Source organism: Athalia rosae, chromosome 1 (assembly GCF_917208135.1).
Source record: "Athalia rosae chromosome 1, iyAthRosa1.1, whole genome shotgun sequence".
In the NCBI taxonomy this organism is placed as follows: domain Eukaryota; kingdom Metazoa; phylum Arthropoda; class Insecta; order Hymenoptera; family Athaliidae; genus Athalia; species Athalia rosae.
This window is the reverse complement of record NC_064026.1, coordinates 4,376,323-4,399,025: the sequence shown is the minus strand read 5'-3', so window position 1 is coordinate 4,399,025 and position 22,703 is coordinate 4,376,323. Positions and strand designations below refer to the sequence as shown.

Sequence of the window (22,703 nt, the reverse complement as noted above, 5' to 3'; positions counted from 1 at the left end):
AACGTGGTTACGCTGTTGTCAGATCTACATCCAGCATAGATGGCGAAGCTGGTATTTTCCTAACGACAATGTGACATCTGGCGGTTGTCTGCAAATGATCGCGAGGCTAAGGAAAACATAGAGGGACTGAGCGAGTAGCAAGCGTTCTATTTTCCAGAGTAGTGCGGAAAAAATGGCGGATGCGGACTTGGATATCGACAATCTCATACAGAGATTGCTTGAAGGTACGTTAAATATATATAATAGGAAGTTGCCCTCGCTATGATTAAAGTATTATTGAAAATCGTAGCGCGCTACTCATATACAACGAGCCTTCTTTTCCCTCGCGGTAATTTTATTAATTGACGCGAACCAATTTTTTAATCCTGTGTACTATGATGTTTTCTACTGCCAATGAATATTATTTTCTCATCTATACGTAAGTGTGTTTAGTTAAGATCTTAGTTTATCTAATTGTCAAGTGTCTGTTTCTCTCTCTGCAACGAACATGGTTTTTCTATTAGAAAAAAAGCGAGCTGATTGTCGTCCAAATGCTACAGGCATTGTTGTTTATAGACTTCACATATCGATTTTATTTATTTTCGTAAAATTTCTGTTTGTTTTTCTCTCATGCTACGTTTTGGGATCTTTGTGGGTAAAGTATATCAAACGCAGAACGAACAACAGGTTCAGAAAAAGGCTAAGCTTAAAGACATTTTTACCCCAGACTTTGTCGGTATGCAATTTAGTCTGATTTTTTCAAAGTACTTATACTTCATTCTTATTGAAGATATGCATCCACGTTTAAATTAAAGGCGTAACATTCGTTGAATGCAATATCAGCACTATATTTCATCCATTCATTCATTCCTCACGTTTTTATCACCACGTATCCATATACCTGTATCTATAACTTGTAATCCTCTCCTATTTGGTGGTGCCAGACTTGAACTTCCGTCATATGGTCCCCTAATAACATAATGTTTACCTTACAAGATTTGTTCAATATATTTGTATTTTATGCTACCAAGTCCACGTGGCTTCGCTCGGATTAGACCAGGCTTTAAATCAAATTTGTTAATAAGACATACAAATTCCACACCACCGTTACACAGCTACAATCCTCCATTTTAGGAAATTTCACTCTTAGGCTTAGTAACGTTACACCATTTTCTGCACAGTTGTGCCCCACCCTATGTTCATTAGTGATAGCTCATTTTTTAAACGCACATTCTTAACATGACCTCATCCTACCATTACCTGGAATCAATTAAATATTCCTCAATTTTATGTGCATCTGATTCATACTACTCTAAAATGAATCATCTCACACTTTACACATCTCCTCTCACATTATCAGGACTAAATGATATGCTGCGAAGAAAACAAAAGGTATCTGAATTTTTATTCATGGTACCTTTCACCTGATTCAATGCATAATTATTAAATTCAGACTACCCAGCTTGAGAATGGCTAGAATTCGAACTTGAAAAACTAGATAATGGGATTCGATCCTTAATGTTTCATGCATGGATCATTGTTTCCTAGACGTGTATCATACTAAACTAATGTACCTATCTTGCATTGCTGTACAACAGGTGACCTATGCATTTTACTCCCCAATAATGATAATCATGAAAACTTATCCAACCATATTGCAAAGGCTTTCAAAGTCGTCTATAAATAACAAATTAACACCAGTAAGCTGGATAACATCTGCTGTAGTTTGCTGACGTCGCTATAAATATAATCCTCCATTTCAACTTGGCTTCATCTAGTGTCTTGGAAAAAATGATAACTATTATGACGGTAACAAGTGTGGCGATGAAGATCAACGCAGCAGTCATATGAATGAAATAAAAAAAACCCACAGGTTATTTGCATCTTATGAAAAGATGTGAACAAAATTTGTTTTTGAATCTACTTGCAACTTCTAAAATGAGAGAGGGGGTCTCATTCCAGCATTCTTGGCCTTGAGATACTTTTAACAGCACCTCTTGTTGGCACTATGTCATATTTTTTATGAATAATTTTTGGCCCTCGTACTGGGAACCCTATTCTATCATTTAGAACTTTACTAATGAAATGGGTATTCATAGCAAAACTGAAGCACATTCCAGATGATGGTCGAAATTCGATAAATTAAACTTAAACTTATAATGTAGCACTGCCTCAGATGAACTTTATTTTTTTACCTCGCAACAGTGTCGAGCAAACTACATAGGTATCATTAGATTCCTGTGAGTTTATATCCCCTTTGTTCTTGAGTCGCAGTTTTATTCATTATACCTGATATGAAATGTCTCTAGTTAAACGGGTAACTGAATATCGAAATTTTGGACGCAGTGAGAGGATGTCGACCTGGGAAGTCCGTGGTGATGACAGAAACGGAAGTTCGAGGCCTTTGCTTAAAATCGAGAGAGATTTTCCTTCAACAACCAATACTGTTGGAGTTGGAGGCTCCATTGAAGATATGCGGAGATATTCATGGCCAATACACGGACTTACTACGGCTTTTTGAGTATGGTGGCTTCCCTCCAGAAGCCAACTATCTCTTTTTAGGTGACTACGTGGACAGGGGAAAACAGTCTTTGGAAACAATATGTCTTCTCCTCGCCTACAAGATAAAATACCCTGAAAATTTCTTCCTGCTACGAGGCAACCATGAATGTGCCAGTATAAACAGGATATACGGGTTTTATGATGAATGTAAACGCAGATATAACATCAAGTTATGGAAAACTTTCACTGACTGTTTCAACTGCTTGCCAATCGCAGCTATAATAGATGAAAAAATATTTTGCTGCCATGGTGGACTAAGTCCCGACCTACAGGTAACTACAACATCATTTGAAACATAAAACCTATTTGTTTTTAAAAAATTGCAAACTCGAAAAGTACATGATAATAATGTTGCTGGATAGCTATAAATTTACACCAATATTGTCTTTACAGGGTATGGAACAAATACGAAGAATTATGCGCCCGACTGATGTTCCAGACACAGGTCTCTTGTGCGATCTTCTCTGGTCTGACCCTGACAAAGATGTTCAGGTGAGTGTTCGATAATTTATAAAAGCAATGTTGCAAGATTATAATGAAAATCCCAGTCGTTAGACGTGATAGCTTTAGGTCATGAATTTAAATCTATTCTATCTCTTTAATATTACGTAATAACTTATCAGATAACAGAAGACTATAGATTAGGTCTTGTTATTCCCCTAATATTTACAATGTTTTTTATCTCTGCGTAATGCGAAGCCTTGTGATATTTTTTTCGTTTTGTTTCATTAGGGATGGGGTGAAAACGATAGAGGAGTATCTTTTACGTTTGGCCCCGATGTGGTTTCAAAATTCCTCAGCCGTCACGATATGGATCTCATCTGCAGAGCTCATCAAGTAGTCGAAGATGGTTATGAATTTTTCGCAAAACGGCAACTCGTCACCCTTTTCTCGGCTCCTAACTATTGCGGGGAGTTCGACAACGCTGGTGGAATGATGAGCGTCGATGAAACTTTGATGTGTAGTTTTCAGGTAATTGCCAGCTACCTATTTACTACACGTTGAAAATCGATGATCTGAAGTCTGTTCTCAAAAAAATCCGGATTTTTTGAAATTCCAGATTTTGAAGCCGTCCGAGAAGAAAGCGAAATATCAATACAGTGGCATGACTGCGCAAGGCGGTAGACCCTCGACACCTCAAAGGAATCCAACGAAAAAAAAATGACCGCCTACTGCTGATCCCGCGTAGCAGCAAACACTGTCGTTCTAGGTAAGACAATAACCAGCTTCGAAAGTCTTATCCGGGCGCAAGTGACCGAATCATTTAAACGTAAGAGATAATCTATTGTGACTTTCGTGACTATCAGACGGAAAAAGTTCCCTCAATATCCAGATATTTCCTAATAGGAGATTCGATCTCCGTCTAATGAAACTATTATTGCAAATAAATGCAGGAAGGACGCGGGGCTTCAGTGACACAGATTGGAGGAGGTAACCTAGTCTCTTCAATTAGAAATATAGCAGAATATATTTATTAAATTATTTTTAATTCATACGTGGCAGGTCTAGATAATAATTCGTAACTAATATTAAAATGGAAGGAGGTTACAAGAGACCCTGAGTATCCCATCGATAATAGAATATCCTTCCTGATACTTAATACTTTTTGTTCCGATAAATGTTTATTTTTAAAGTTTTATCTCATTTGGGATTCATTATCGAATGATGGGGGATTAGTTCTGTACTTAGTACCTGTTTTTTGCCATTTGCAGCCGTTTGACGTAATCGAAAAGTTTACCAAGTTGCGTGAATATTGGGCTTGATTTTATTTTTCTATATGTTTCAGCTGTGGAACGCGTCACTTCAGTACATACTAAACTCATAATTATTCAATCTTGAAATAAGTAACAACCTTTTCCTTAATATATCCTAATACTACTGTTACAAAACGATGTTATGTTTCATTACAATATTCAGTGAAAAATTTTGTTCCTCTAGAATACAGTTGTCGAATAGGGACTACCGAGGCAAGACAGGGTGCTTTGGGGAAAGCAGGGCATAACAAAGTTTCGTAAAAGTAAGTTACCAAGAAACAAGTGATTTTTCTGTGCCGACCAACCGTATTCTTTCTCAAAGTACCCTATTTTGCCATACTTGGAATTCAGATTCTTCACGGGTGATCGCCAATTTTCCGATCTTTGCCATTTAGTCGACATTCATCTATCTATCGATCTATCTTTGCGTTTAACAGCATTTCAGTTTTCATTTAACTATTTATTTTTATCGTAAGCGCCTAGTTCCGAAAATGTAATTTAATAATTGGTGATATTCGGCAAGGAACGCCGTACTTACGTGTAAATTATTGTTGAGGAACCTCTATCATTGTTCATCGCTTTTTTTAATCGTTTATAATGTACCATTGTATCCTATGGTTTACCAGATACACAATTCCATGTATTAGCTTGTAAAGTAGTCGCGTAATGCACAGGACACAATGTTACGGCAAAAAGTTTGGTGATATATAACGATGGTGGAATTTGTTTTCAATGTAATAGGCCTTCATTTATTTTCTGCATTTAAAATGACTAAAGAAAAAAATCATAACGAAGTATAAGCAGTATTCCGATGATACTAACAATAAGATGATGCTTCTATATTGATGCGCCTTTATTCGACGTATATTTTAAGGGGATTATGTATTGATCGAGAAAAAAACGGGAGACAATGTAATGGTAGCAGGATTACAACCAGTAAATCAGTTGTTTCCTAACGATCCGTTTAACCAGTGAAATAAATATGTAATAGATCTTAAGGGCACTCCTCCCGGCTATTGTACAAAGTTAAGATACTCTATCGTGTTTTATTGTGTTGAAAAAAAAAAGAACCAATTAGCACGATTTAATGTTATGGAGAATAAGAGATATTTATTTTCACTTTACTCTCCTGTCTGTATCAACTTTTTTCTCAGCACCTACCCCTTGAATAAACGGTAAAAACATTTTCCCTTAGACTACGATATATCCGGAATAGATATATCTATATATATACATGAATTATGGGTATATATAAATATATATTATTTGTAAATGATTTTTCTGTTGCGATTTAAAAAATTGAATAAACCCGTCACAATCCGTACTTCCAAAAATCCCAATCGGTAAATTGCAACAGGAGAATTGTAACATCTACAGATGTAAAACTTTCAAAAAATAATAAACATACATATTGTTGTAAATCGTGCTTAATATTTTATTAAAACTGGGCGTTACAAATTTTTCAATATTTTACGGAAAGCTTCATTTTCTCTTCTGTCAGCCGGCTGATATCTTCCTTGTTTTTTCATATATGTATATTGAAAAAGTGTTTTGCGCCTGCGGGTTTTCATGAAAATTCGGGTAAACATTTCTTACATTTAGCAAAGAAGTTTATTTATTGATAATATTGATGAAACTATAATCCTTATAGAATTTCGAGGTAAACGAAAATGTTAATAAATAAAATTCCGGGGGCGAGTCAGACTTTGAACATCAAATTTCTGAGTGGGCGATGATAATATGTGTTTTTTTCTTTTTATTCATATTCGTCGGTTTCACTCGATTCTTCTCGGGTGGTAAAGAGTCCCTAGAAGACGTGAGCTGAAAATGAAAGATAACGTAAATATTTTCGATCCGTAATCGCAATTGGTTATTTAATGACGTCGTATTCACACTAATAAAAATTATTTCACAGGACTTTAAAACGTAATTATTACAAATCGACGATCATCTAGGACATAATAAACTACATTTAGATTTGCAAAAAAAAAAAGGATCACAAGTTTTTCTAACGAACTTCGACAACCCTATACCCTAACTAAACATTTACACAGTACGTATAACAATGAAAGATAAAAAATAGGGCTGAGCATTGAAGAAAATTTCCAAAACATGTAATATATGGGATAAGAAATGTAATATTCACAGATTTACGGAACGTTCACATGTAGAGACACATGTTAATCATAACTATTAATTAATCTTGAACGAATTAGGTACAAAATTTCGCATATGTATGTAGGGAAATGGGGGATTTCTGCACTCTATTGTTCTTCAAGTCACTTGATTGATTAATGACAAACGTTTTCCATTATGAGAGTATTTTTATTCTGACCTCACGTTGTCATTACCAATGGCAGTCATTGTACCATGGTTCCGTAAATAGAACTCGTGGGCATGGCTTTGAATAATAGCAAAATTGGGAGCAATAGTTCTCTGAAATAATAGATAAGAAAATTTCGATATATCATTATGGGAATCTAAAGCGCGCCAGAAACTTCAGATCACAATATATCTGTGGTATTTTTCTGAACCTGATCGCCGTTACTCTAATTTTTATCCTATACTCCTACAGAGTTGAACTGTAAATATTTTCAAAGAATTAATAATATCATCTATGATGATACAAAATTCCAGTCAATCGACCGTCACTGATTGTGAATTGCTTACCCAGAGGCCTGAGGGGGTGTCGGCTCCAGAGGTAACGACGCTTGACGGGGCTCAGGTAGCTATCCCTCAGGTAGAAGGGTGTCCTGAATTGCGCATAATTCGGGATGTAGGGCGCGTAGCTCGGGTACCACCATGGGTCCCTGGAGAACGCGCTAATCGGTGCCGTTGGTGAAGGCTCAAGCAAATCCCACAACGGCTTCTTACGCAGGAGAGATGGGAACTCGGTCAGTGCGGCCAAATCATCGAGCAGATTTCCTGTGTAAATATGTTTCAAAATTGTTTGTTAGTTAAAGATTCAATTCCATCGAAGGAGACTTAAAAAATCCGTCGCATTGTGGTGATAATTACCGTGAATGTCGAAAAGTGGTTTCGTCGATAGATGGTTGCCTCCTCGGTTTTTGTGTCGGTTCAACAAGGGCGACTGGCTGGGGTACATTTTATCGATATCGGCAAGACGGTCGAGATGGTCGTTCCAGGCTTTGTCAGCATCGAATTTAGCTGTTTATTTCAGAAATATGAAAATATTCAGTGAAAAAAGTACTTGTAGGCACGCAATTACGAATTGAACAAAATTTCCCATCTGCCTTATAATTATTAGTTACATAATTTATGGTTTTATCCCCACAGACGTAGCTGTGGTATATATTTTTAATAGACTCTTTTTTTTTTCTAATGAAAAAACGAAAAACAAGCCAATCACCAGCCGCTGTGTCCATAAGGGTATAAGAATTTAAAATCTGCTGTAAGTTTAATTGTCACAAAAAAAATCGTTGTTTTTTAATTTTAATTTTTGTTCGTGTTTTATCAACGAGATAATTCCATTTCACATATTACATGTGTCATCAATATACGCTTCTATAATTATACATGTACAGAAAATCACATTTCAACACAGCTATGAATCTACGTGCGCTAATAAATGACGAACAATTTGAGATGATTGATTCTTTCACAATGGTTTGTCGACTCGGCACACAATCTGAACCAATTTTTTACTCATTTAATTTTTTTTTTTTTTTTGTTTACTTGAAAAATGCTGATTGCTGCAAAATTAAATTCGCTCTTTCGATGATTTAGTATTTGAGCTGCGTTTAAACAGGAGATTTAAAAAAATATTTTACTTCATACATCATGCAACATTTCCCATGCTTTTTGTTAATTTAACCACCTTCGCATTACAAATGAAGACGACAAGCTGAGGATGCGACAAGATTTTTTCAAGAGATAAAATTGCTCGCTTGGTAATAGTACAAAGATTAGATTGAATGGTCATCTCCTAATAAAATGCAAATAAACAGCAATTTGAACAATTTGGAAGGATTAGAGCCATTTTATTCCGCGCTGAAAAAATCTTAGGAATTGAATGGGTCTTTCAATACGTCGTTCATATAATGTATATACGTTGTGTTTCAAGATGAGAAAATATAAATGAATTGCGAACTGGTTATAAAAATTTACTGCGTCTCTACGAAGCAGGTGAATGAAAAAAAAAACAAAAAGCACATACTGACCTTCAAGTAATTCCTTGTAAAAAATCTCCATATCTTCCCGCGAACTCGGGATGAAGAGGAAAAAAAAGGTAATCAACTCAATGTTGATTTAGAAAATAAAAATTTCGATGGCATATCACATTGTGCGCCAAAATAGGGCAGAGTTATTCTCTTTGTATACCGGATATAATTTTTGTTTCATTTGTGGACAAGAAAAAAATTGTATATAAATTATTCAAAAAATATGCGCGTAAAACTGCAGCGCACTACCCCCAGAGAAGTTCACCTTAGAACCGAAATAATTATTCGTAATTTCGTGTAAAAAATTGTCGATAAAATTCTATATCACTGTAATCGTGTGGTTCTCATTATCTCAGGGTGTTAGAAACAAAAATTACATATTTTGGTGGTCGTGGAATAAGAGCTTAAGCTATTGGGAGGTATTAAAGAAAACATGCCATTGCCTGAAAAAGACAGAAATTTTTGGATCGTGGTTTAATTAATTCAAATTAATTGTCATATTGTTTGTAATAAATTTTGCCTTATTCTGTTAGTAACACTTCCGTTTCCGTGCATATTATTTATTAGAGCGTATATTAAATGTTGACGAGTTTTCGCGCCGAAAGTTTGCCTCGAAGTTTGATGACACCATGAAGTGACTCACTCGTCGATCAAAATTTCGGGCAAAAAATCGGAAACATAATTAGAACACGATAAGCTTCATTAAAATTTCCAGCTTTTTCAAGTTTGGCGGCCATATTGAATGGTACTTCTTTTTTTTTTGGTTGACTACGATTCAATATTTTCTATGTATTTTCTAATTCTTTTTGCAGATCAATTCTTCGCTCCAAACATTTATGGCACTTTTTTTTCTGTACATTTATGTTTGGTCGTGTTATCGGAAATTCGTTGGAGACATATGGACACCAGATGCAGGAATTCGATAAAAAATACAAGTCGATAGGACGATTTACAATTGAATACATCATTTGTAAATTGAGCTGCGGCTGAGAGTTGGATCTATCCGCTGAAACGTTTAGTACTCGAATCGAGGAGTTTGGCATTATTATAAACAGCTAAACCTTAAAAGCCTACTCAATTCATAGATCAAAATAATTGAGGGGCGTATGCCGGCGGCAACAGGGAAAATTTCGAACCGGTGAATAGTGACTTTCTATAAACATCACGTCTCAATACCATACTGTTGAAAAGATTGTGTTCTTTTACGTTCCATTTTCGAGCGATCTGTTTACGTTTCAGATCGCTCAAATCGATCTCAAGATTCAAAATGAGCCATTTTCCGAGTAATGCTCCTGCAAAAATCAGAATCAGAAGCATGCAAAGTGAAAAACGTTAGCTCAAGGGTAAAAAATATCGAACACTGGTGCACAACGGGTTCGGGACGAACACGACGGATAAACGATCATTAGAATTTGTTAACCACCTTGTTTTTGTGACTGGATATAATTTATGCAAACTAGATTGTTCGCGACCAAAAAAACCGTGATCTGAAAGTGGATGTCGAATTCCGATATGAATTAAAAATTATTCGTCTTTACAACTGTCCTTATTACTCGATGACCAGTACATAGATTTCTAATTATTCGCGTGTCGAACTTCCGGTCATCGAATCTGAGAAACGATCTTTTTCACTAACGATAATTATACCCAGATATGGAATACGGTTCGTATTAAAGTATTTGTCAGTTCTTCGATGTGATTTTTTATTGAATTATTCGCATATATTAATCTTTGAAATATGATTGTCGCTTAAATATCAGCTATTTGCATAATTTTGAAGTTCATATTATACACCTAAACGAAACTGATCCGTATTCTTAATCCACTCAACGAGCGACATGTTAATGAGAATTGGGTTGTTTCGAAATATTAATTGACTTTTGGTGTGATTGGTATTCTTTATCAACGGATGTTATATATGTATAGATGACTGCTTGGCATATAAAGTATAATTAAAATTTGTATACGTATGTATTTAAATATATATACTAACTTAGATACAAATAGAGTAATATTAGTTTACCATATTTATGATATGATGCCTGATTAATGATAGTCATTAATTACAGTTATATATATTATTGATTTACTAACAGATGGTAGGGCTACAAGATGTATAGTATTATATGTATACCATTTTTATTACTCATTCGTAGATTGTGTTACCGAAGACATTATATACTATATCGAGTGTATAGGTACTTTTGTTTCAGGATGTTATTACCAGATCTCTTATATACGTCAGCGTTTTTACTTCTGAATTACATTTTACGTGAACGTGCCATGAACATACTACAGGAAATCGACAATTTAACGACTCGAATGACGAAAACCGAGTCAAAAATTATCTACCAATAATTGGTTCTCATTTTCACATTACTGTATAATACAATTGAAGTAAAAACGCCCGTATCTCACAAATTAGATCTTCAAACTAAGGTTCAAAAGGTTCCCCCACGTCACATACAGATACATTCATATGTGTGTATTATATTTAATGCTGTGACCCCGAGTGCGTTTTATATTTTGAAATCATCGGACGATTCTCTTGTCGGTATGATGCGATGGTTGCGTGAATGATAATTTTTTTTTTTCTTTTCTTTCATTTCAAAACTTTCGTTTTCAAGAACATTCATTTTTTTGTAGTTTTTTTTTTTTTTTAATCATTTTTTTGTAGTTTTCGTTTTTTCGTTTCTTAGCTGTTTAGTACGTACCGGGGGTGAAGCGCTCAACCGGTCTGTACTGGTGGGGGTACAGCTGCCTTGGGGAGTAGCCGTAAATCTCACGATGAACGGGGAGGTACCTTGGAAAAAAAAAATATTCGGGATACGTAATTATTAACTCCTACTATCATCTGCACTCCGCAATCGATCGATCAATCAATCGGATCGCAATACTCGAAGGAGATCGCAAAAATCCGTTCTTCAAATCGCCGGAAAATTGATAAGGCTCAGATTGATGGAAATTGAGGGTATCGTAGAAACATACCTGTATCCAGGCACGTTGATGCGGTCGCCGGCGTGGGTGGGGTCATCGTAGATGGACTTTCCCCATGGCCACGAGGTGGAATGCAGCTCAGGGAAATCGGAGCGGTAGATGCTACGGGGCCTGTGGGTGTGTTCGGGAGCCCTCATATCGTCGGTTCCTGAAGATGATTTAACGCGCGAGTGTGAATGAAATCGTCGTTACATCACGTGCGCATCTCTCCGTTATACATTCTTGATGATTATCCTCCCACATTATAAGTTGGATTTGTGAAACGTACCTTTAAGGGCGCGCACGTAGCTTTGCCAGAACTTGGCCTTTTTTGTGATGGGCTCATTGCGACCAATCATGGCGAGGTTGCTCTTGAATCGCGCGTCCATATTGCCGCTCTACTGATCTGCTAACCACACTCGTTCGCTGTTAACAGAAAATTAATCGATCGATCATTCGATGAACGTGGCGTGGTATTCGATCGAGCTGAATTATTTCTGATCTTCTATTTAAAAGATGGAATTTGCAAATATTTGAAGGAACGTTAACTATCCTGTGGATTTTAGTTTCCCGCGTTAACTGTTCCTGTTTATGTATAATAGGATTGCACGAACGGCAGTTATATTTATAACCGTCAGTTATGTTTCTGTAACCTTGCATCAGGTAATTGCCACGGATATATTTTTAGAGATGGCAATCTCGCGCGCTACTTGCTACTGGAAGAGGAGAGAAAAAGAGTGAAAGCTGATGTGCTAAAAATGAGAATGCCAAAATTTGAAACAAGTGTTTCCGGAATTCTATTCGACGCAGGAGCTCCGTGACTAACGCACCCCTTTTATGAAGCGTATTCGTGTGCTCACGGGGTAAAAGCTCGCCGTACGTGCCCGTACGCACAAATTTCTTGTTTTGGCCAGCCACAACGTGGATCTAAAAATATATTGAAAATATTCGCGATAATCGTTTAGAAATGTCTAGAGCCCACTCGAATAAAAGCTCTTTTCCGATTGGCCGTGACGTTTAGGGAGATGGCCAATCCAGAACACCGATGTAGACACCCGAGTCGCCTTTTATTTTTGTTGACGCAATGGCCGGATCTAATTTTAGCGGTTTCCTTCTGCCCGCCGATCTTTCACTGTGTGATTTCACATATTTGCAAACTCCGATATCCGCAGATCCGCGCCAAACGAATCAGGAAGCGAGCGAAATCATTGCCGCTAGTAGAAATTTGAGATAAATGAAACATTTTTTTAGGGGTCGTGTGCTCAAACCCACCCCTGGGGGGACGCGGAATTGTACAAGCGCAACTCGAAGGGGTGACGCTTGAGGAAAGAGGGGCTCGTCCGAAATTGCGGGAAATGACGAAGCGATGCACGTAAATCAAGGATGGTGCCAATGATGGCGAGGAAAAAGGGGCGAACGAAGATGCAAATAAGTATAATGGACGCACAGACGCAACATGCTTCCTAGGCGCCCACACTCGTCGCCTGACGCAAGAGGCCCAGATTCGCGCGTCTCTAATTTTAGGTTGGCCGGGGCGCGGCCATTTTTAGTTCGAAACAGGTGGACATTCAATCCCGGCTTCCCCTGCAACGTTGACTTTGACCGATTTCCGTCTCGCGAAACGGGCTTCTATTCTTTCACTGATAATGACCCAATAAACGACTGCGGGAACTGTCGGTGATCGTTTTCACATCCGGTTCTTCGCCGTTTCTCACCTCTTTTCAACTTTTCATGTTTATTCATTTTCAAAATTTAGAACCGGAGGCTCCTAAGGTTCACACGCCTTTCGCTGGTGCATTTTCAAAAATCGTTTTCCCGAATAGTATAAATTGGGCGATCGTAAAATCGTTTCATATTTATCCGGGAAGTGCTGATCCATAGTTATATATCCCCGCGGATGTTACATGGATAAAGCGATGACTAATCTAGAGAGTTGAATATCTCAAAGGTTCGAGTGCTCATCCGAGCGGGTGTAAATTAACGGTCTTCTAAATATAATCGTGGCCTGGTCAACCCAAACATCTAGGGCATAGGTCCAAAAACTGAAATACATCTCCGCGTGCGAGTTATCGACATCTTACGATACATCGCCTTCCTAACAATAAGATGCCTGCATCATTTGCTCTCGTATAATAATCTTCGTCTGAAATATTATCAAATTTTTGGCCTAAGAGATACTCCGTAACACGTGGCCTTGGCTCGTCTCTCGCTCGTATAGAATTCAGTGACACACGCGTGGGCTAGTTGTTTTTTTCTTCTTTAATCGCGGAAATCAACGGTCAGCTATATGCTATGAATTCCCCCTGAACGTCCGGTTATAATTTACAGAATAAAAAAGAGATTCGATAAGCCGGAATTCGAATAAAAATGTTCCTCCAATTGAAATAAAAAAAAAAAGTATTTACTGCACAAATCGTTGATAAATTTCTTTTCCGATATTATCAATTTTTCCGAAGTCAACGCAGTGTTAAATTGTTGTTTTGTGAAAATTTTATTATTCAATAGTTACGTACGTAATATAGCGTACTTTACAACCGTGACGAATGGCGGGGACGACGGACAATTAGTAGTCGAACGATGCGTCCGACGCAAATAAGTTCGTACTACTTTATTGCGGTTGCCGGTTGACAGTAGTAGAGGTACCGCGTTGGTCCGGCAAAGTAAGCCAGCAATCTCGGCGCTCTATTTTTACGCGAGCTTATAAATACGCGGCGTTATATAACCCCTAAACAAATCCTCGACATTATAATTATCATAAACAACGTGCTCATGTCTCAATCTAATCAACTGCACCTGCTGCATCCCTAATCCTCTATAAACTTTGACAGGAATCGTTGCCAACGTCATCGCCCGAAGCGCAAATAAATTTGAAAAGTAGAACCGCCCGCATGTTTCTCATTTTTCTCATTATTATTTCACCCCTTCAATCATCGAGTCAAGTGCGAGCTTGCCTTCGATAAACAAACTTATTTATACATCCTCAGGCATGGTCTTCTCAAGTATCTTACTGTTTCTATATTTTCATTTCTGATTTACAGAAAATCTTTTTTCACTTTTTTCTCTACGATCTTCACGCGCTATTTGCCTACGTTATTTATTCATATTCATAGCACTTCCAGATTGAAAAATCGTCGAATGTATAATTTAACGTGAATAAAACTGCAAAAACAATACGATCTGAAAATCGCCAGCATTTCAACACAAATAAAAATCAAATAAATGGGAGTATAAAAAAATGTGGCAAAAATTCAAACAGAAAAAAAACGGGAAATCAAAGACAAGGGTGTTAATTATGGATTCATGCAAAAACATTAGTCTTTATTAAACAAGTATATGTGATAAGTATGAAAAATCTTGTTAGCTACAGAGCTTTTCTCATACTAATAAAGTTGAAGTACATAATCACATCCAGAAAAATTATGTGTAGATGATTGTAGTCACACTATATTACCACAGTACATGATACATGTATGTATTATAGTTTTATTATTTGATACGTATGCAACGTATAATGTGTACGCTTACGTAGCTACGTGAAATAATATTTTTGTTCGTTTCAACACCGGTTTCGATTGGATCTCGTGAATAATTATTCAAATTTGGTGTTTGGGTGATTAGTCCGTGCACTCACAGCAGCTCTATAGTTGCGGTATGGATGAATACAAAATTTTCTCAATTTTTTTGGTTTTCTTTTCTCTTTTTGGTTTTTTTTTTTTTTTTGAATATAAAAATGACGGCGTTTATGATCAATGGATGGTGAGTTTAGTTTAAAATCCTCGCTCAAAAAACTTTGTTATATTTTCGTTGATGCGGATCGATAGACGATCGATCAAATTATTTTACCTATAGATTCGGATGACCGTTTGGTTCGGGGGTTGGACCTTACACTGCTCGTCCGCGTCGAAAAAAGCTCGACTAGTATAGGTCGCTCCGTGCTGCCGCACCGCGGGAAAATTTGAAAATTCTTGCGAGACATTTATGGCAACCCCCACTAGCATACTCCGATTTTGCAGGTCAAAACATCCAAATCTTTCGCTGAATGGACTCCATCTTATTACTCCTCGTCTTTATTTATTATTAGATGAATTGTATACCTTCGTATTTTTACAGCGATAATATGAATTACCCTAAACGATCGAACCGTGCGCAAAACGGAATCCACCGCAGCTTCTTTCGATCCTTCGTCCGCTTATTTCTCTCTCCTAGGAGGAACTACTTCGCGTGACGTGTGGATTTTCGAGGGCCACAGTCTTCCAGCGGAAGGGTCAAGGGGTGAAAATCGCGTCGAATCCTCCGAGGGGGGCTGCGGATTTTTCTTTTTTTTTTCTTTCTCAGCTAGACGCGAATCGGGTCGATCTTGACCGCGGCGACCTTCGATTTCCTGCCGATGTGTTGATATAGCAGGTGTCTGGTGGTTGACGTTCTTTGGCGATCTTGCCAGTGACAGTTGTCACATACCTATACCGCGTGTATGATGTACACATGAAATATGCTACGCCGAATAGGTGCGTCTGTTTACGACATTTTCAGTGACGTTGCCACCAAGCCGAATCCCGACGTCATACGACGGAAATAATGTATCCGTGTGCAAAATAGATATATAGCCACGGAGTAGAGGCGGAATCGCTGCCGCGGGATTTCCCGTGGTGTTGTTTCTTCATTTCGTTGATTCGAATTTCTTCAAGTTTTTCAATCCACTCATCGGGCGAGAATTTCGTAATTGCGTGCAACGTATCATAAATGACGGACGCTTCGATGACAGCTGCGAGACCGGAGCTGCCAAAGGTTGTAGTTCTCCACCTTGTCCCACTATCAACGGGGTATGTATGTCTGTCATAATTGCCAATTTCTCTGCCGTGGCCTTCGACTCTGTCTACATATATGCTACATATAAATACAAAATATATATGAGTCATAAACGACACCTATGTGACATATGTAGGTGCGTATGTGCATACGGGCGCATATACACATAATTATTTCGGAAATTCATCCTCGCGTTGCGTCCTCACGACGCCGTTGTACGCGCAAGCTATAAAATCTTATCGGTATAGGACGGGAGAGCCAGTATAGAGGTCCAATTATTGCTGCACCGCTATTTTTATTTGCGAATATATATTTTTGCGCTCGTATCTGCGGGATGTGTGTATTTTAAATTGGGCCACGCCCGGATGGTCACCGTCTCAATAATAACCGGGGATTTATAATCTGTTTCCCTTTCATTTCGTGCCCGACGATTTCTCACCGATTCGAATATCAATGTTCCGCTGCAGTGTTCGGATAGCAGCACGTTGGGCTCCGTATTCGATGGGACGTAGATCGTTGCCAAAATTGATCTAATTGTAAATATTCTCTAGTCAACGATTCGTCTAATCACTCCGGCGCATGATCTCTCCCTATTATACCTGTCGCTCTCGCCGCTTAACCTTCGGAACTATGACCGAGGGACATTGCCCGTTTTACTTTTCACCGTATACTATCATAACCAGTGTACATATGTATCTCGCAATACATAAAGACGCGTCGACCGTCTAATTTTAAATTCTCTACCCATAGACCGCGCGTCAATCGCGAACTAACGCGCACATACGCTATCAATCGATCTATTTATTTGGAACGCAAATCATTGGGGAGCCTCATCGAATTCCAAACATTTCCACCTGATCAAACACTCTATGAATTTTCAGATTTTGACGGACAGCGAGTCGCCAGATCAGATTTGATCTCCTCAAGGCCGCATTATTTCTTGGACTGGAAAGCTCGTCCTGCAGCGTGTCTCTCCTGAACACCCGAGACTTGCGAGGAAGAGGAGACAGTTTCTTTCTCTTCTTTGTTGCAGGCGAGTGTGCGTTACAGAATCATATTCTACTTTTTTCTGGGTGACCCAGTTTCTCTCTCGAGATTTGGTCCCACTTCAAAATTAGATGTTCAAGGCACCCCCACGTCGTGGAATGCCGCAAAAGTTGGAGCAAACTGGTTACTCGTCGACACGCCAACGTCGGCATTTAATTAAATTGTTTTATGAGTCACACATTCCCACCTAATTAATACAAAGTATAGGAAGACATTTCGCGGGGATGTGCCAAGTCGAAGGGAGAGTTTAGGCATAATTTTCCAAAAGTGACGCGAAACCCCGCAGATTGCGTTGAATATCCAAATAAAAACTGAGCGCTGAAGGCATCGAATCGTAAACTATAGAAGAATTATGTACCAAGGGACCGAAAATAAACACCGTGCAGTAATGGTTTAACCTTCGGGATTTAGAGAGCAGTGCGTCATCCGTCATTTGTTTAATTTTAACTCGGATTCTCATTCATATTTCGCAACAGAATCCGTCCGTTAGTTCCTGCAGTATTCAGGGTTCAGCCCCCGCACTTTCCTTTCGTTTATACGCGATGACTGAGGAGATATATACGAATGTGCGTACACGGACCTACGTCATTTTACGCTGACCGGAAGCTGGGAAAACAGTGAACATTGAACCCGATTAATTATTCGAGACAAACAACTAATCCGTGCCAGGAAATACCCCGTGAAAGATAGCAGACTGATACGCGAGGGCGGAAACACAGGAGAGTTGAAATGTTTAATTTATTATGTTTTCGGAAGTATCACGACCAAAATTAATTAGCTCCAAGTACGGATACGGCGATCGATCGACGGAATGTGGTTGACGGATCCAACAATTTGACGAATCGAACGAGCGGCGTAATGCGCCGTTGCGAGTGAATTGCTACTTTATTCGTATTCGACATTTGGGACGGTGATTCTAGTCAATTATCACGGTACATCTTGTGTTACAAAATTAGCTAGCTCGGCCACTCTCGCATTGGCAGTGTAAAAATAACAGGCAAGGGAATCCGTTGTTTATTCAAAGAGATACGAGGCCTCCGAGAACGAGATTCTTGTTCGAGATTACATCGACGTGCAAGAAATTTGCTGCTGAGAGAGTAAATGATTTATACCTAAAGTAATGGCGATAGCAAATCTGCTTTTTCGTTGCTTCTTTCGACGTTGTTTTTTATTTCTTTCCCTCCTTTCATGTCTTTCAAATAAGACTAACGTCTCGAAGACGAGGATGGCCACCGGGCTCGAGATCGTCGCGTATACGTATATTCTTCGAAAGGTTAGCTAGAATGGAGCAGACAAATGCGCGAAAATCAATAAGGCCGTCCTTAGCCTAAGCTCATCTGTAGACACTGATCCTTCCTAAATTGAAACTTATGAGTTTTTCCCTGCAGACCTTCGTAACGGCTTTTCTTATTTTCTCTTCGGTACCTACGCCATTCTTCCTGCGCGTTAAGCAGATCTTGTCTCTCACGTTTTCCCCCCTCCTCCTCTGAGGATTCTGTCGTCCTGGTAACGGATAAAGTCGAGGATTCCTTAACCTTTTACATCGGACCTGAGTCTTGATGTACCAATTTAAGACAAGCGAAACTACCCGATACAATCTCCAGTCTCGAGGGCGATTGTAAAATTACCTGCATGACGTTCGAACTGATAAAGCTTACCGATGTTTCTATTCCGATCTTTCTTTCGATTTTTTACGAGGAAATTGTTACGCAGCAGGTCTTGCGTTTCGAGTTTTCACCTCGTCAACTTTTTACGAAAGGATTGTCGGAACGAATAAGCAGAAGAAATGGGGAGGGGAAAAAATTTGACGCGATATTGGCATGTTTGCAGCTATACTTTGAGAAAGGGCGCCGAGGCATGAAACCAACCGGTCCCAAAATATTTGTAGATTCTGAGCTTTGTCCGTCTAGTTTTCTGAACGACAACGCATTGTGCATCGAATGGTCATACGAGACGCAGAATCTGAATACCCCTGAGACGGGCATTCAGCTGGCTAGTAATCCAGGTAAGTGTTAAAAAAAAAAAAAAAACTATATAACATCTTACCAAATGACACGATTTTTCTATCAATCAATTATGAAACGAAAAATGCTGGACGGAAAAATGAAAAGTGGAAGAATCTCTTCAATTTATCGTCGACTGGGGTATGCGCCTTTTGAAGGATCCTCTTCTTCGTCTCTTACTGTGGGGACCACCCCTGCAGCACGAATACCTTTAAACTGAGAATTATGGCAATGTAACAAAATTTGTCAGCGCACATGTCCTTTATACCTTTATAGGCTTCAGAAACTCGGCCAGTATCCAAAGACCAAAGGACGAGGCATCGGGCCCACCGAGGACTGCAGCAAAGGACTAAAGTAGTTACGCTCACCTTTCTTCACCGACAATAAGCGTTGCAGCCGCAAAATGGATCGGCTATTTCACGCCCATTGCTTTTGTCAATAGGCAGATGGTCAAAAATAAAAGGTCGTAAGTCACGCCTTTCAAAAAGTCACATTAACTGCCCCTGCAGCTCATGCCTTTTATTTATTAATTTTTTTTCATATATATTCTATCGAGTTTTTGTCATTTTGTTATATACGTATATACAATGTATTACGTTGAAACCGACGGAATCTTTCGGATGTTCGAGGAATCTTTTTGAATTTTCAAAAAGTTCGATCAACTTTTAAATATATATAAATGTGTAAGCCCCCGATGCAGCACTTATACTTTATATTACCGGCCTTTTGTTCATCTTCGACCGCATGTTCGGCAACGTTTTTATTAAGCGTTTAATTAAAACCCATCAATCTTTATTACCTCACAAACTTTCATATTGACTGTGATTTCATGACGTCATTCGGATCCCCCCCGAGGGGCTATGAATACGTTTATAGTCCGCAGGGCTCCTACGAGATCCACCCATCTCCTCTCCCCTCTCCCCTCTCGCTTCGCTTGTCCAAACTCCAATATAAATTTCAGTTTACATATATCAGAATCCAAAAACCGTCCGCATCGGCGAATCACTCGGGGAATCCAGATTGCATGTCCGATGATTTTTCGCTAAGATTAATGTTAGAATTTCAGAGTTCAAGACGCTACGTCGCACCGCACGAGACACTTGATCTCTGACCTCGTGTGTATCTGAAAAATCAATTCGTTACCAAAACCCCATACGCGGGTATTATCCTGGTCGGGTTCTCCTGATCTCTCCCACGGCTTTCATATGTTAATATTGCCAAGGGACCATGTAATATTAGTTGCGTACCGCTAAGTTCGGTGTCAACGTATCGTGAATATCATACCCAACACACATACACAGAAGCACGCCACACAACGCATACACATTTATTGACGTATTTAACGTAGAACATTGCACGAGCTGGCGTATTGTATATCGGTGCGTACAATCATGCCCTTACCGAACATGTGTGGAACGCATATAAGCCAGGCTATTTAAGGCTTACATCACGTTTGCCAGCGGCCGGGGCTGTGGCTGCGCGAGGGGTTAGACTCGGGTATGACATGTATATTACAAACTACGTTTATATCAATTAGCGTTGACGTTTCGGGGAGTAAGCGCTAAAAGGGTGCCTTATTCGCTCCTCCGGTCGGTCGGTCGTTCGTCCGTCGTCAGGACCTCAGCGCAGGATGTATCCGTGAATTTTCACCCCGTCTGAATATGAATTTCAAGAGCCGGTGAACACATTGTAGCGGAAAATTGATCGGCGAATTTTCTTTGTTTTTTTTTTTTTCCATACGTTTCATCGATACCGTCGTTCCCCCTCTGCGGGTGGATTTAAAACCGCAACGAGGGTTTCCTTTTTCACGGAATTTAAAAACGCTATCGAATTACCGCGATGTATTTACCGAGCTAAGACCGGATTCAATCACCGAAACGCGGAGGCGGTAAGATCGACCCGGCGTAGCTAAGCGAATTTTTGACTCGACCGAGCGCATAATTCGGCAGACGTTTTTATGTTTTCATTTGGAAAAGTGCATTTTCCGTCTGTTTCCGGTTAGCTTGCCATTCGGCTTTATTGCACGCTCGGGGATTCACCCTATTCGCGACGAGTATGAGAAATACACTAGGTACACACGCGCGTTTCTCATTTGTACTTTTCAGATAAATACACGGAGAGTTGAGGAAACGGATCGGCTAACGAATACTTGGTCATATCTTCCCGTCTTTAACCTTTCATCACCGGAGGAAAGGAAGAAAGAAGACGACGGCGTAGTGAAAAACTCTTTTAAATCGTTGACGTTATACGACGATTTCTGATGTCGTTTCTTATTCGCAAACTGTTTTTGATCTTTCGCGTCGCGTATTGAAAGGAACTCCCCGTGCCCTCGTTTGTATGTTTAGGGCGGAATTTTTAAGTTTCGAAAGTGATAAATCAAAAAATTTTTCGAACACCTGGGACGTGATGGTTGACGCGGTGCGTTATAACTGTTGCGTGGTTTGTAAACTGCAACTATGAACTTGGCCATTCCCACTATACCAGCAGCCTCGACATATTTTCATTATGCGACGCAACGATACATACTTACGCACATTTACTGTAGGGACGTATATACCGATACCTGTATTGTCGCAGCGATCTATAGACGCCGAATTGCCGCGACGCGTCGTTCGAATCTATTTAACTCGGAGAGAACCCCAGACTCCGGAAGGGAGACCCAGGGATGAGGGTCTTTCCGAAAGGCGTGTCCTTGTCCGGGTTTCTGCTCCTGTCGTCCGCGCGCCCTTTTAAATAGACAAAAAAAGCAAATAGACAAATGGACGTGACGGCTGACGCTGCTACTGTGGATCCCGAAGGAAATTGACAAAAAAATTTTCTCAGCGCTTTCCATGGCCCGTTTTACGTCGAGTTTACGTCTTAGGTATTCAAAATTATACCTGCCGAACTCGTGGAAACCGATTCTTCTTCGGGAGAAGTTATTTCAAAATTCATTAGCGCAATTACTCCGTTCATTAATTCCTTTTACAGTCGCCAATAAATTTGAGAATGACGCAAGGTATGACAATGTGTTCTGGTCTAGCCGTTTGAGAGGGATACCTTTCGTTGTTACAAAACCGCAATTACACGGGGGACAGTTTGGCGTTTAACGTTTAGCGTTTGGCGTCTGACAATTGGCCGGATGTTTCATTGTCGCCAAGTTTTCATTGTCGAGCGTTTAGGGCGTTTCGTAGGGTGTCACAAAATCCCCGGGGAGAACCGAGGCGTTCCGAGTCAAGGAAAAGACGCCGATTCTGGTAAGGAGGAAATGGGTTTTAAACGCGGAAAATTTCTCGCTTTGTCCTCCGCGTCGAGGATAACCTGTGACCCCGCGCTACCGGAGGGCGATTCCTCGTTGCGTTCACCTTATTCCGTTCATGCTTCGTTACCGAACCGCCGTTCGAGCTAACTAGAAT

The 22,703-nt window shown here is 39.4% G+C and overlaps 2 protein-coding genes and 1 long non-coding RNA gene across 10 annotated transcripts; 2 read left to right on the top strand and 1 right to left on the bottom strand.

The window, feature by feature from the left end:
- Positions 1-29: 29 nt before the first annotated feature.
- Positions 30-5,716, top strand: LOC105692962 (serine/threonine-protein phosphatase PP1-beta catalytic subunit). Of its 6 annotated transcripts, XR_002306044.2 has the most exons (8): positions 30-224; positions 641-715; positions 2,326-2,813; positions 2,935-3,033; positions 3,274-3,513; positions 3,602-3,751; positions 3,936-3,972; positions 4,328-5,716. XR_002306044.2 is itself a non-coding variant. In XM_012412545.3 (7 exons), the coding sequence occupies exons 1-6, from the start codon at positions 173-175 to the stop codon at positions 3,704-3,706; spliced, it is 1,059 nt and encodes a 352-aa protein (XP_012267968.2). In that variant the 5' UTR covers positions 31-172; the 3' UTR covers positions 3,707-3,751; positions 4,328-5,716. The 6 variants fall into 6 exon arrangements, 4 of the variants coding, with proteins under 4 accessions (XP_012267968.2, XP_012267971.1, XP_020712014.1 ...); XM_012412545.3 differs by lacking the exon at positions 3,936-3,972 and having other exon boundaries at positions 31-224; XR_002306043.2 differs by having other exon boundaries at positions 32-224; positions 3,602-3,972.
- A 171-nt stretch (positions 5,717-5,887) lies between these two features.
- Positions 5,888-15,456, bottom strand: LOC105692963. 3 transcript variants are annotated; one of them, XM_012412549.3, is made up of 8 exons: positions 15,296-15,456; positions 11,742-11,878; positions 11,465-11,621; positions 11,191-11,279; positions 7,314-7,463; positions 6,966-7,220; positions 6,631-6,731; positions 5,888-6,116 (listed from the first exon to the last, which is right to left on the bottom strand). In XM_012412549.3, exons 2-7 carry the CDS (start codon positions 11,839-11,841, stop codon positions 6,643-6,645), a joined length of 840 nt encoding a protein of 279 aa, XP_012267972.1. In that variant the 5' UTR covers positions 11,842-11,878; positions 15,296-15,456; the 3' UTR covers positions 5,888-6,116; positions 6,631-6,642. The 3 variants fall into 3 exon arrangements, with proteins under 3 accessions (XP_012267972.1, XP_012267973.1, XP_012267975.1); XM_012412550.3 differs by lacking the exon at positions 15,296-15,456 and adding an exon at positions 13,966-13,988; XM_012412552.2 differs by lacking the exon at positions 6,631-6,731 and having other exon boundaries at positions 15,296-15,455.
- On the top strand, positions 15,457-21,878 carry LOC125502225. The gene is made up of 3 exons (XR_007280079.1): positions 15,457-16,272; positions 17,140-19,310; positions 19,585-21,878. It is a non-coding gene; the product is annotated as an uncharacterized LOC125502225 (long non-coding RNA).
- Positions 21,879-22,703: the final 825 nt, after the last annotated feature.